General features: G+C 44.8%; 1 protein-coding gene across 2 annotated transcripts in view; it reads left to right on the forward strand.

Moving 5' to 3' along the window:
• The window catches only part of LOC115358974 (receptor-type tyrosine-protein phosphatase gamma-like), a 528,184-nt gene that overhangs the window by 492,950 nt on the left and 20,954 nt on the right, over positions 1-14,280 (forward strand). For both annotated transcript variants that reach the window (XM_030051157.1, XM_030051156.1), the window contains 6 exons: positions 336-427; positions 8,478-8,574; positions 9,813-9,895; positions 10,043-10,177; positions 10,309-10,443; positions 11,099-11,274. In XM_030051157.1, coding sequence (XP_029907017.1) covers positions 336-427; positions 8,478-8,574; positions 9,813-9,895; positions 10,043-10,177; positions 10,309-10,443; positions 11,099-11,274 — 718 coding nt within the window. The remainder of the gene's footprint in view (positions 1-335; positions 428-8,477; positions 8,575-9,812; positions 9,896-10,042; positions 10,178-10,308; positions 10,444-11,098; positions 11,275-14,280) is intronic.

Here is a 14,280-nt window from a genome sequence, read left to right on the forward strand (position 1 = left end):
ATATTTTATTTGTTTCAGGGAAAATATCGTTAATCATCATTGTTTGTTAATGAAAATAAGTTTTAACGACTCGCCTGGCACTTCCTGCTATCAGACCACAGCCGTATTTATTTTGCCTTTATTTGCCGAGGGCAGGCTGCTGCACACTGAGCCAGTTCACACACACACACACACACACACACACACACACACACACACACACACAGCCATGAGGGAACTGCCCAGAGCCAGCTGAAGGCCAGAGTGTTCAGCAGTCAGGGGAGCGAGTGCCTTGCTCAAGGACAGGCTGCAGCAGACGGTGAGGGGAATCTAACTCTCTGTCTCTCTGTCTGCAGACGACATGGAGGCCATCCCGGTCAAGCAGTTCCTCAAACACATCTCAGAGCTCTACTCCAACAACCAGCACGGCTTCTCCGAGGACTTTGAGGTGAGCGAGCGGGGCGAGGGCGAGGGCAGGGCGGGGCGTCGTGCTGCAGCAACGTGTTGCTCACATTCTCGCGCTGTGTGGTTCTGTTGAGCTGATTTCTTCATATCATATCGTTCAGCACAAACCATCAGCCGTCCTCATGTGTCTGGAAAACCGACGCCCTGCAAACACATCTCCATGCTGACTCATAATTTATTCTCATATTCACTGTGTTTTTTCTGTCACATGAAAAACTAAAGGTGCTAACTGGAACCAAAACTGGTTCTTCAGAGTGATGCCATAGAACCTTTTGGCAAGAGGTTCTTAAAAGAACCATTTCTGTAGATGTTTCTGTAAAGAACTGCTAAAGGTGCCTTTAAAGAACCACAGAAAGTGTGTGAAGAACCAGCCCCTAAATAAAGAGGTTCTTCAGCTGCTGATGGTTCTCTGTAGAACCAGAGAGCATTTTGAAGAACCTTTGAACCAGTATTTTTCTGAGAGTAGGATGAGGTATTCCACTTCTTTCCAACACTAATCAACTTGTTTCCAGAATTTTCTAGAATCAAGAGTCATTTTCCTGATCCTAGCGGCTGATCTGCCTGTTTCTGCCTCGTTTTTCTGACTGATTCTTTTTCTGATTCTGATTCCCAGAAACATTGAAACTACATTATTCATAAGATTTTAAGCCTGAATATGAGACTCGGGGCGTTTTCACACCTGAGAGTCAGAACCGTATGATGAGGTACCGTATGAGAACCCTGCAGGTCACTGAATTTTCTACATGTTCCTGAAAATGTTTCAGAATTAAAGCTTCTCAGGAAATGAATGGATTCTTACCGCTGAAATGCTTGAAGGCTTTTAATTTGAAAGACAACAGGAATGGTTGAATTCGATGCTGCAGAGTTGAACTGGAACAAACCACATGTGACCAAACTGACAAAGATTAAATCTAAAGACATTTTCAGTATATTTCAATTTTTATTTTCGTCAGTTTTGTGAGCACACAGTATCATTTCAAATAATTTTCATTTTTTTCCCTAAAAGTCTAGTTTTTATTTTTATTTCCGTTGACTAAAATGTTGCTTCAAACCAGTTTTTAGTTTAGTTTTAACAACTTTACTCTCCCATCCTTGTGTCCTGCGTCTCTCATCCTCTCCAAAATCACCTGGAGAGTGTCGGCATTTTTTTTTTTTTTTATTATTATAATTTTTTTTTTGGGGGGACTTTTTCTTCCTCTGGTTCTGGTTCGACAGCCCGACGGATCCTCCTGCAATTCATCCAAAAGTCCGAACCGTCCACAAACCACGAGCCAAACTGTTCGGCTGTCTGGAGCTTTCACACCCGGCCCGAACGCAGCAGGCGTGCAGGAGGGGACAGGTTCAGATATTTTTGCCGTCTGATTTATTTTATGTCTCGGTGGCTGCAGCTGTTTGGACGTGATGGGACGGTTATGACTTATTTAGCCTCCCAGCCCGTAACTGCAAGCTGAAATAGTAAAGGCTACTTCGGGAAGGCCGGCAGCCTCTGGTCACGATGTGTATAAGGTCGCAGCGCTGACTCATATTTATAAATACACACATTATACTCACATATATATATATATAAATATGAGTATATTAATATATGAGTCATGTGCTGTGGCTTGTAAACACGGACCAGAAATTGTCGCATTTAGCTGCTAACTTTAGCTCTGCTCAAATGTGATTGGCTCTCACAACAGGGACCCTCATCCTCAATTGCATAATATCAAACTTTATTTTCAAAAAAAAAAAAAAAAAAAAAAATCGCATCACCATCTCTCCGTCTGGATTTCCTGGGTGGACAAAATCAGATGTCACCATGTCTGCCTCGATACTGATGGCGTGATAATATTGACACACATTGAAATACTACTACTACTACTACTACTACTACTATGTCTACTATTACTGACAATAATAATAAAAATAATCATAATAAAACAGCTAGTGCAGTCTGACAAGTTCAGAAAAAAAATCGCATCCCTTCACTGTAATGCAGCCTTTAAAACAACAACAACAAAAGACATATCACAACATTACCATATCTGAAATCCCAGATAATATCTAGTCTCGTATCACATTATTGATTTGAGATCAATATTCAGTATCAGCCAGTCATTAGTCTCAGCCGCTAGTCAGCTGACATTCACTGTCGGCTGCCTGAACTGACTTTTAGCTTCTCTCTGCATGTTGATGCAACACACACACACCCAACACACACTTCTGACAACAGTGTGTGTGTGTGTGTGTGTGTGTGTCTGTGTGTGTCCACATGTGTCTTGTGTGTTGCATGCTGCTCTAATGGTGCTGGCAGATGGTGTTGCAGGGCTCTCTGGCTCATTTACACCAGGTCAGACCTGAGAGCACGCTGTGGAAACACACGTTCATGTGCAAATACACACCTGCACCTCAACACACACGCACACACACACACACACACACATACACACACACACTCTTATCAGACAACGAGGGCTCGGCTGCAGATAACGGTCTAAAACAAACGAGGAACACTCCCCACTCTGAGAGGAGGAAACTCTCCTTATTGTCCTGAGCTGTTGGCAGAGCTCTGAACTGCAGCGGCTAAAATGCATCAACGTGTCAGGTTCAGGTTCAGATTTTCAGGTTCAGATTTTATTGTCCCTCAAGGGGAAATTCAGCTTGCAGTAGAGGACAAAACATATATACAACACAACATGCAAAAGGCCAGTCATAAGAATAAGAATTCAATGAATGAATGAATAAAATGCATCTGTTTGTCAAGTAAAGTAAAATATCCCAAGTTAACAATAAAATATGGGCCCCACTAAAGTGCTGGTGCAGTCCAGTCAGTAAAGTGCCCCAATAAAGTGCTACTGTGCAAGTTACTGATGAAAATTAAGTGCATTTATTGCACTTGGGACAAAGGGAAATTTAAATCTGTTGCTTTTAACCCTGGGGCACCTGTATCTCCGCCCAGAAGGGAGAAGAACAAATGCCCCTTTTCCACTAGTACCTACTCGGCTCGACTCGGCTCGACTCGGCTCGACTCTACTCAGTTTGAGAGCTTTTCCATTAGGTGGTAGTTCCTGCTAGCAGGTCCCATTTAAGGCCCTACTCAGCCGGGGTTCCAAGCGAGCTGAGTCGAGCTGAAAATGTGACGTAAACGCCGTGCAGGCAACTGATTGGACAGGGAGTGACGAGAGCGACTCCCGCACGAAAACAAAACCAGACATTTAAAAAAAAAAAAAAAAAAAACGGCAACAGCGGCCGTGCGCATTGATCGTCAGTGAAGTTGTCAAAGTCGGAAAATGGCAAGCAAACCGTTACCGTGGTCAAATGAAGAGGTGGAGACTTTTCTGAGCTTGGTGGCCCAAAGAATCCAGAGGGAGCTGGACCGTGCGCCGCCTTGCTATGACGACTCCACCCACGGCGAGGTGGGACTCAACTGTAATGGAAAACCACCGAAAACGTGTCGAGGCGAGTAGTGTCAGTGTCTTGTCATCATCCGACCCACAGCCGATCTCAAAAGCAGCAAAAAGTTACTAAAAGAGATTCTTTACAAACTTTTCAGAAAGCTCCGCAAAGTTTCCAATCAGTGCTCGGGAGGCATTTTTACACACGCCCTCCACACACTCCTGTTTTATTATTATTATTATTATTATTTTAGTCAATCTGAATTGAACCAGGCAGATCACCTTTGATTAAGAAGCAGATTCTTATTTAGCGGGACGGCTCGGCAAGAGGAAGTTTGCAGCTGAGGGCTGTCAATCAAACGGAGGCGGGAGGTATAAAAACATGAGATAGCGTTCTGATTGGACGTGTGGAGGTAACTTTTTGATCCGCAGTAAAGCCGCTGGTTGGACTCAGGAGAAATCAGCTGATGGAAAAGACTTCAGACTTCAGATCAGTTTCATCGTGTTTTCTGCACCCGGTGATGATGAAAACATTTTAATGAGAAACTGCATTTTTTTATGCACCGCCTTCAGGACAAGTCGAGCACGGGGGCAAAACACTGTCACTGGGTTCAGGGAGTCTGAAGGCAAACGTGGAGATGGAGGGATGGAGAGAGAGAGAGAGAGAGAGAGAGAGAGGGTTCGATGATTTAGCTCAGTACAGATCTTTGCATGTCTCTCCTCCTCTTGGCCCTCTCTCTCTCTCTCTCTCTCTCTCTCTCTCTCTCTCTCTCTCTCTCTCTCCCTCTCTCTCTTTTGTCGCCTCCTTTCTCCAGCCTCTGAATTCCTCGTTGATGCTCTTCCCAGAAAAAGAGGGGTTGTGTTGTGTGTGTGTGTGTGTGTGTGTGTGTGTGAACTGCACCCATTGAACGAGTTACCTAATCACAACAACAGAGCACTTATACACACTGTGCACACACAACTAAAACTAAACACACACCGCCAACCTCCCCCTTTGGTTGGATGGACACTGGGAAGAGGAGCTGTAGAAATGGGGAGGTGGGAGTGGTGTGTGTGTGTGTGTGTGTGTGTGTGCATGTGTGTGTGTCTGAGATGAAATTAACCCCCTCCTGCCCGCCATCCCTCATCCCTCCAGCCGGTGTCGGAGCGTCTGGAAACTGGAAAACCTTTCAAGATGCCGATTGAACAAAATGAAATCACGCCCATATTTCCTGTCAGGGCTTTTTATTCCGGTTCTTTCCTGCACTGTTTCGCTCATGCATGATGGTTTTATGTCGGGCTGCAACGACCAATCATTTTCATCGTTCATTAATCTATTTTTTTTTATTATTCGTTGATCATGTAATGATAAATTATATGATACATAAAAAAGTGCATGGTGAAAATGTCTCATTTTCATGGGAAAAACAATCGTATTTTATTTCATTATGTTATTTTATTGTAGGAATTTGGTCGTACCTCCTGGTTGTGGGCTCACAGGGATTCGTAAACACTCAAATAACCATCATGCCTTGCGCTGCACACCCATCTCCTCACCCCACCCCGCTGAGGGCCAGCCGGTGAATGGGAATGTGCTCTGCCTGTCCAAAAGTCCAGTGCTTGACCTGGATTCTTAGGGTCATCATGTTTTATGGGTCAAATGTTGTTTTAGGGTTTTCTGTCACTGTAACATGGACAGATGTATGAGATTTAAGATTCATTTGTTTGGACCAAAGTGGCAAAAGCTGAAAAAGAGACTTAATTGCTCCCCCAGCAGGTTAATTGGTGTTTCCAAACATGCGTCAGTCATGTGGGAGAGTTATATTCTGTTATATTCCATTTATTCTGCTGCAGCCCATTGTAAATCACTCTGGATTAGGGAGCTGGTAATAAATACAGGAAAATGTAAAATGAAGAGAGGCTGAGATGAGCGCTTTAGCCGGGATGGATTTAGATGGCTGAGCGCTGTGTGCATTAAAGGTGGTTAAGTGTTAAGGAGAGGAGACGGAGGCCGGCGTGCTCGCTGCATACAGATCAGAGCTCAGAGCGGCAGAGCTTTCAGGAGCAGACACACCGAATCAGGACGGACGCCCGGCTCCGCAATTAAATTCATGCCATCGTGATGTGAGGAGGCAAATTTGTCTCTCACAGCGTCCCCGCTGCTCCGTCTCAGAGCGGGAGGCCAGCGCATGCACAAGAGCCTGTATGTGCACTGCAAAAAGTCCAAATCTTACCAAGATTATTTGTCTTATTTCAAGTAAAAATGTCTTATTTCTAGTCAAAATATCTCATTACACTTAAAATAAGACATGGTCACCTCAGAAGTAACTTGTTTTTAGACAATTTTCACTTGTTTCAAGTGAAAATCTACTTAAACAAGTGAAAATTAGCTTGAAACAGGAAACAAATTTTGCCAATGGAACAAACAAATTTTTACTTGTTCACTTGTGTCACAAGGAAAAATTTGCTTGTTCCATTGGCAAAATTTGTTTCCTTATTTTCCTTGTTTCCTTATTTTAAGTGTAATGAGATATTTTGACTAGAAATAAGACATTTTTACTTGAAATAAGACAAATAATCTTGGTAAGATTTTGACTTTTTGCAGTGTGTGTGTGTGTGTGTGCATGCACATGTTTGCATCAAACGTCAGTGCACGCTGCATGTGTGTGTAGACATTCCTGCCTTGGCGCCATCTGGCGATCACATCATCTGTCTCACCGCCAGAGTGTGACCTCAGCCGCAGACCTGCCCGCTCTCCTCCTATATCATACCTGCAACCTGATCCGCCCACACACACACACACACGCCCCCATAAACCCCCACCTCGCCCCCCGTGAGCGGTCCAGCCACGCCGAAAATAAATCCTCATCCCAATTAGTGTGATGAAGCCTCGTTTAGTAGCGCTGAAACGAGGCGGCCGGCCCGTAAAGCTCGAGAGGAAACGAGACCGAGGGGTCAGAGCCAAACGCAGCGCCTCGGCTCCCCGTCGGCCGCGCTGAGCAAGCAGCCAACAGCTGTTTGCTTGGCAGGAGCTCGACAGTAAACGCTGACACACATCCACAGGCTGCTGGGCCCAGGAAACACTCTCTGTGATTTTTTTTTTTTTTAAGGACTGTAAGCAACAGCCCCTAGAAGTCAAGCTTGAATAGGGCAGAATCCACACAGGGGGCTAATTACGAGAAAAAAAAAAATTGTGAGTACACAGCAAAACATCTGCAGGGCGAGTCCTGTAGTTAAATTTGTGCTCATAGCTCATGCTCTAGTCATTTCACCGTAGCTGTTATTTTCCAGAAACATGTTATACTATGTATTATACCCTCAGGTTAAGAAAATAAATGAATATGCCAAGCAAGGGGTGGGGGATGAGGGGGGCACACATGCTGTGACTGCAGGGAAACAAAACAAAACAGAACAAAATTAAAATGCGCTCAGCAGAGTGCAGATCTCCTCCAGGGCGTGTCTCTCCTTCTCTGAACCGCAGTCTGCCGGCTCTGCTACCCTACGTGCCGACCACAACCCAGGAGGAGAGGCTCGGCCGCTGCTTTAGTTTGGTCAAACGCTTTTCAAATTATGAATAAAATGTCCGATTCAGCACAGGGCAGAAACTCGCCAGCCATTTGCAGCCCTTTGCCGGAAGTTATACGGCTTTTGACGGAAACTGGTTTCAAAAAGAGCAGAAATTGAAATAATTAGCATTTTCTCTCTCTCACACACACACATACACTTACCAAACAGTGAAGAATAGACAAACAGTCCCTGAAATCTGAAACAGCAATGTCTGTTTTAATCGTCATTTTTTACAGTGTTGTGTTTCTGGATTTTTTCAGCCACGATCAGAGCGGACACGGCCACAAATATAGAAAAAAAAACAACAACTAGTGAGCGTGACAGTGAATCAGGTGAGAGAGAGACGCAGCGACCCAGTGAGAGAGCTGCATGGTCGAGCGAGGTAGACCGTGCATGGAGAGAGAGAGTTGAAGTACCTGAAACAAACGTTTTGCAAAAGTCTTTGACCGTCAGCAAAGAGCTTCTTCACATTACAGACATACAAACGAGTTTAGGCTGATTGACCCAGTAGTTATTAGAACAGCTGCAGACAGACACACACACACAACAATATTCCCCCCCATGGCGTTCCACCTGGCGGAGTTAAAAAAAGAGAGAGAATGGAGGGAATGAGGAAGTTAGAAACTCCTCCGACGGGTAGAACGAGGACAGCGGGTTCTGTGTTGGAGCTGGGACAGTAACCCTGGTAGAAGCACAACATCGAAACACAATGCTCTGTTTCCTGTGTTAGTTTAATTTCTTGCGTTTGTTTTGTTTTGGATACATCGTCTTTTGAGCGTGAAATAAAACCTTTATCGTTTAATCTGAGCCAAAAATTATATTTATGTGACGTGTCGGGGTTTTTATTGCATTTTATTTGTTTTAGGAATCCAGACAGATTTACAAGGTGTTACTTGTAATCATTAATTCACTGGATAAACCCTTATTCCTTTTTAATTATTGTTGTTTTGTTGAAGCTAAGCTGCCGTGAGCCAGGAAGCACGACTGACTTGTTTACAAAGGGAATTTGAGCCCTCAGCGCCATCTGGTGGTCAGAAATTGACTTCTGCAGCTTTAAGAATGACCCAAGTGTGTGTGTGTGTGTGTGTGTGTGTGTGTGTTCTTCCCCAGGAGGTCCAGCGCTGTACGGCAGACATGAAGATCACATCAGAGCACTCCAATCACCCCGACAACAAGCACAAGAACAGATACATCAACATAGTCGCCTGTGAGTAGAACACACTCTGAAGTACAGTACACACTTTATAGTACACACTCTGAAGTACAGTACACACTTGATAGTACACACTCTGAACTACAGGACACACTTGATAGTAGACACTCTGAAGTACAGTACACACTTGATAGTGCACACTCTGAACTACAGGACATACTTGATAGTACACACTCTGAACTACAGGACACATTTGATAGTACAGACTCTGAAGTACAGTACACACTTGATAGTACACACTCTGAACTACAGTACACACTTGAGCGTACACACTCTGAAGTACAGTACACACTTGATAGTACACACTCTGAACTACAGGACACACTTGATAGTACACACTCCTAAGTGCAGTACACACTTGAAAGTATATACTCTGAAGTACAGTACAACATTATAGTACACACTATGAAGTACAGTAAACACTTGATAGTACACACTCTGAAGTGCACATTTTAGCACACATCCCTAAGCAAAAACTTTGTAATACACAGTAATAATAATTCACAGCAAAGTCAAATGTGTCTTTAAATTGTCGGTGCTCTTGAACAATTATTATTCACCATTTATGATCCTGCATTGCCTCGTGTACATCTGCTACGTTACACTCCCGCCAACTTTCTGAAATGTGAAATCGCTCTATGCTGCTGTTGTTGTAAAAAAAGTATTTCCAAACATATGAAGTGTTTAAAATTCGCAAGTTTCCAAACATTTTCAATGTTTGGAATAGTGCTATAGTGCTTTTTCATCATTAAATCTAGTGGGGAGGTCATGCAGCGTGCAGTTAGAAATGATGGAAATCAACATTTCAATACGACCTGGGTTGAAAAATACTAAACGTGTCCTTTAAAGTCCCCATGAAACGACCTCACAGGACCTCTACTTCCTGTAAAACAGAGAATCTTCAAAAGTGACATCATCCTGCTCTAGAGGGTGTGAGTTAAAATTTCAAACAATAAAACCTTCACTAATCTTTAAACATACTCTCTCATCCTCTCTATTCCTTCAAAATAAAACTCTTTCTCTCCTAAACTGAGATCCTGTTGGTTAGCACTTGTGAATGATCCTTCCCTGCACCGTGTCCCGCCCAAACTTCCTGTTTCAACAGGAAATACATCAAATCAGGAAATTAAGAGTCCGTGTCATGGGGTCTTTAAAGGTCAGAGGTTCCTCTTGTATGTCAGAAGCTAGCTTCCTGTGGCGTGTCCTGCTCACCTGCCTGTGTTCGTCCTCAGATGACCACAGCAGAGTGAAGCTGAGGCCGCTGGCTGGGAAGGACTCCAAACACACCGACTACATCAACGCCAACTACGTGGATGTGAGTGCTCTCTCTGCCTCTGATCTGCGCCTGTGTGTGTTTGTGTTTCACAGACTTTGATCATTTTTTTTGCAGATGATCACTAAACCTACATAAACAGAAAACACATGTGACCCCCCCCCCCCTCCTCTGTCTGTCGTCCATCAGGGTTACAATAAGCCTAAGGCCTATATCGCAGCGCAGGGACCTCTCAAGTCCACCTTTGAGGACTTCTGGCGGATGGTTTGGGAACAAAACACCGGCATCATCGTCATGATCACCAACTTAGTGGAGAAAGGCCGGGTATGTGCCGCCACTTTCACAAAATCAGCACATGAATAACACCTCCATCACATGCTACAGCACTGCCTCTGCAGGTCCTGATTCACTCTGTTCGTGTGTGTTTCTGTGTGTTTTCTGTCTATGTTCTGCAGAGAAAATGTGACCAGTACTGGCCAACGGAGAACAGCGAAGAGTACGGCAACATGGTGGTCACGCTCAAAAGCACCAAAGTGCACGCGTGCTACACGGTCCGCCGCTTCACCCTGCGCAACACCAAAGTTAAAAAGGTGCGAAAGGAAGTAGAGTTCTCAGATTCTGTCCGAACCCAACCCTACCCGACCCTACCCGACATTTTCAGGTAGGGTCGGGCCTAAAATGTTTGTGAATTGATCGGGTAGGGTAGGGCTTCAGGTTCTGGTTCTGTGGTGAAGCTGTCTTTCGCCAACTATTATGTGAGTTCTGTCACTGCTACTAGAATTTGAGCCACCGGCGCTGCTAAATAATGGCGAATTTGGCGATCTTTTTTTTTCCCCTCTCCTTTCTTTTTTTCGGGCTGTCGGGCCTAAAGTTTGGCTAATTAGTAGGGTAGGGTAGGGCCTCGGGCTGGCCCAGTATGGCCCGGGTAGGGTAGGGTCTTAATTTTCAGGCCCGATGAGAAGTCTAAAAGGAAGTGAGGGACCTAGAACACTAGATTTGTGAAACTTGCAAGTTGAGGTTGGAGCTGTGTCTCGGGTGCAGTCAGGGTTAGGGTTAAGGGTTCGGGAAGAATCAAGTGTGCATGCTTGGGAGTGTCTGAGGTTGCGATGTAGACAGGACTCACTTTGTCCCGAGACGTTTTGTGGTTAAGCGAGTTTTGAAAGTTTGGTGGTGAATGCGGGAACTTGAACTCCTGACACCAAACCAACCAACATCTCCTCCACGCCCCTCCATCCTTCCTTCCAGGGTGGGAAGGGGAACCCGAAGGCGCGAGCCCAGAGCGAGCGGACGGTGCTGCAGTACCATTACACCCAGTGGCCGGACATGGGCGTCCCTGAGTACACCCTGCCCGTCCTCACATTCGTCCGCAGGTCGTCAGCCGCTCAGATGCCCGACATGGGACCCATGCTGGTCCACTGCAGGTAAAGCCTCTTTACTCCGCACTCTGGACGCCTTTACACCAGGCATTAACATCCCGCTCTTCTGTTCCTCCATTAATCAGCATCAACACTGACTTGCAGCCCGGCGGTGCATTTTCCCAAAGACTAACCCACGTGAAGTGATTTTTTACAGCCGGTGGAAATAAACAGACAGCTATGACCATGCTGGTGTAAAATTTGTATTATAACTAAAAAAAAAAAAGTCTCATTATTGAGGGCTTTGCATCAATAGAGAATGGCTCAAGAAAGCATCATTATGCACTGATGCTATGATTATTTCCCTAGATATGAGTCACTGGGGTTATTTTGACACCTCACCAGGTGCACCGCTGGCATACGCACTGAAAGCTCATTTCCTCTAGTAATATTTATGACCTTTAAAAAACAACAGAAAACACCTCATCCCACTTGTTCCCCGATCCCCATCCACCAGGATCCTGCCAATCCACTTTTAGCCAGCGTGTTTACTGCACAACTTGCCTGCCAACTGTTCAAACAGATTTTTTTTTTCCACATCCAGAATCCCAGATTTACACCTTTACAGTTAATAAACACATGGATGTGCGCATCACCTGAGGGCTCAGAGTGTGGGATCAGTCTTGCTCCGGGACACCTCGACAGGGATGAGCACCGGCTGTCACAAAGATCAAACCTTGAAAGCTCCACTTGACAACGTTTTGCTGTAAAAAATCCCGCAGCGTCCCCACTAATTGAGACACCGTATCTGGACAAATGCAGTTTGCTTGCTCGACACAGCAGCTTTGAGTCCATACCGGGTGCAGACTCTTGGACACGATGAATCAAAAAAGAAAAATGTCCGTGCCAGCAAAATGTGTTAAAATGCTTATTTCATGCACAGCAGCAGACAAAGAGACGACTGCATTTCAGCCCCGGGGCTTTTGTCAGGGTTTGTCAGCTTTGGGAAACACAGCGGTGCTATTTGTCCACTGCTGTGCATTAAAAAGTATTTTAACATATTTTGGCAGCAGGGACATTGCTCTTTTGAAAGCCCTGCCATCAGTGGAGCATTTCACTCTGTCATGAGCCACAAAGCATTATCCAGCTGATTCAGGTGCTGCAACACATGCATACCTAATGACACAGCTTTCTTATGGAGGCGACTGACCGTGCATATATTCTACTATCTGGGAGACCAGTCTAACCTGTTACCAAAGCCGAGGTCGTGATTGACAGGAGAAGCTCTGCTGTGAGATTTCTCTCATTCTGCAAAAACGTCAGCTTTACCTCGTGTTTGCCTTCCAAACGTGAAAGTACACAGAGAGTGCATTGCAGCATCACTCCTATTGATACTGCATTTTCATCCTCACACTCTTTAAGCATGTCATGCAGATTCATTTTACTCAAATTACATGCCGGATGCAAGATCCTCCCTCATTGGTTTGTAAAGAATACATAATTATTTGTCTTGTGTCGTGTGAACATATCCTTGAAAAAAAAAACACCACAAAAACTGCAACTGCATGTTTTTATTTCTTGCAAAAAACTGTTTTTAGTTCATTCGTCATCCTACAAAATTGTGGAATTCATCATTCACATGCCTTCTACTGATTCAGATTTCAATGTTATCATTCTGTGTGTGAGGCAAACAGGAGTGTGTGTGCTGAACCAATAAAAGCTCTAGTTTTCAATGAGGCGTCACCTGCGGGCGGCAGAGTTAGGTAAGGTACGACATCGCAGTCCAAAAACGAATCCCGTCCAAACAGGGGTGGACAGATTTTGAAGTCTGATTAAAATCTGAGATAAAATTGGGACAAATGAAACTGAGAAAAATGACATGAGAGCAGCAGGAGAGAGGCATGAAAATGAGAATCTCAAATGAAGATTGGGATTATCAGCTGCTGTTGTTCATACAAACCAAGATTATCAGTCGCAAAAAAATGTATTATTTTTGTGCATGTGTATGTGTCCACTTTTGTGTATACACAGGGGGTGTGATGGGGGGGGGGGCGGCCCCGCTTTTGAAGGCGTGTTCAGACTGAAGCCCGTCTTTAACGCGGCACCGTTACATACAAAGTCATTTTTGTATTTGCATCAGTTGTAATTTTTCACCTTGAGCAAAAAATTTGTCCACGACGCGAAAGCACACTTCAGGTTTGGTTTCCTTAACAAGGCGTCCGAACAGGACCGCTTCCAGCGCCTGTTGCTATGGAAACAGCAGCCGACGTCCGTCAGGCGACACGGACCTCCGCTCCAGTTCCGAGCCCGAATCACCCAGAAACTGTTTATTTATCATATTTTTTTTATTCATCTTTAATTGATTTAATGAATTACGGTGCTATTTGCTTTCCTTTCAATCTACCGGTTTAGGTCACTGTTATTGATGAATTTGCTGCATGTTCACCCCCCCAACAGTGTATTTGTGTGTGTGTGTAACCTTTAAGTGTGAAATCTGCACACACTTTTCTAAATGAGGCTCCTGAAGGTGGAGCCCGTCGCAGTCGCCGGCTCGTGTCTGAGGGCGTCTCACAGCGAGCCCGGCACGGAAATTACCGCTAATTTCACACTGAGTGTCGCCCCCGGCGGAGCGAGTGTGAGGCTCTCCGCTATCATCTGTACTCCAAAGTTCGATAATAACTTGTCACACTGCCTCACTGCTGCGGCTTCACACACACACACACACACACACACACACACTGATGATCGGCCTTGCTCATTACTACCATTTTTACCAGCACGCACACACACACACACACACACACACAAACTCCTGCTTGCTCATTATTCAAGTAACAGGCCAGACAAAGGCACGTGCACACACACACACACACACACACACACACACATGCACACACAGCCTGCTGGTTTTAATGTCCCTCCTTTGCCTCATTAATTCAACTTACTGAGAACCTTAAAATGAGTGGAGGTCATATGGGTGTGTGTGTGTGTGTGTGTGTTTGCACGTGCAGGTGTGTGTGCATGTGCAGTCATCTTAAAAAGAGCAAAGAGACACTTATATAAGAACGTGAC

This window comes from Myripristis murdjan, chromosome 5, assembly GCF_902150065.1.
Source record: "Myripristis murdjan chromosome 5, fMyrMur1.1, whole genome shotgun sequence".
NCBI lineage: Eukaryota > Metazoa > Chordata > Actinopteri > Holocentriformes > Holocentridae > Myripristis > Myripristis murdjan.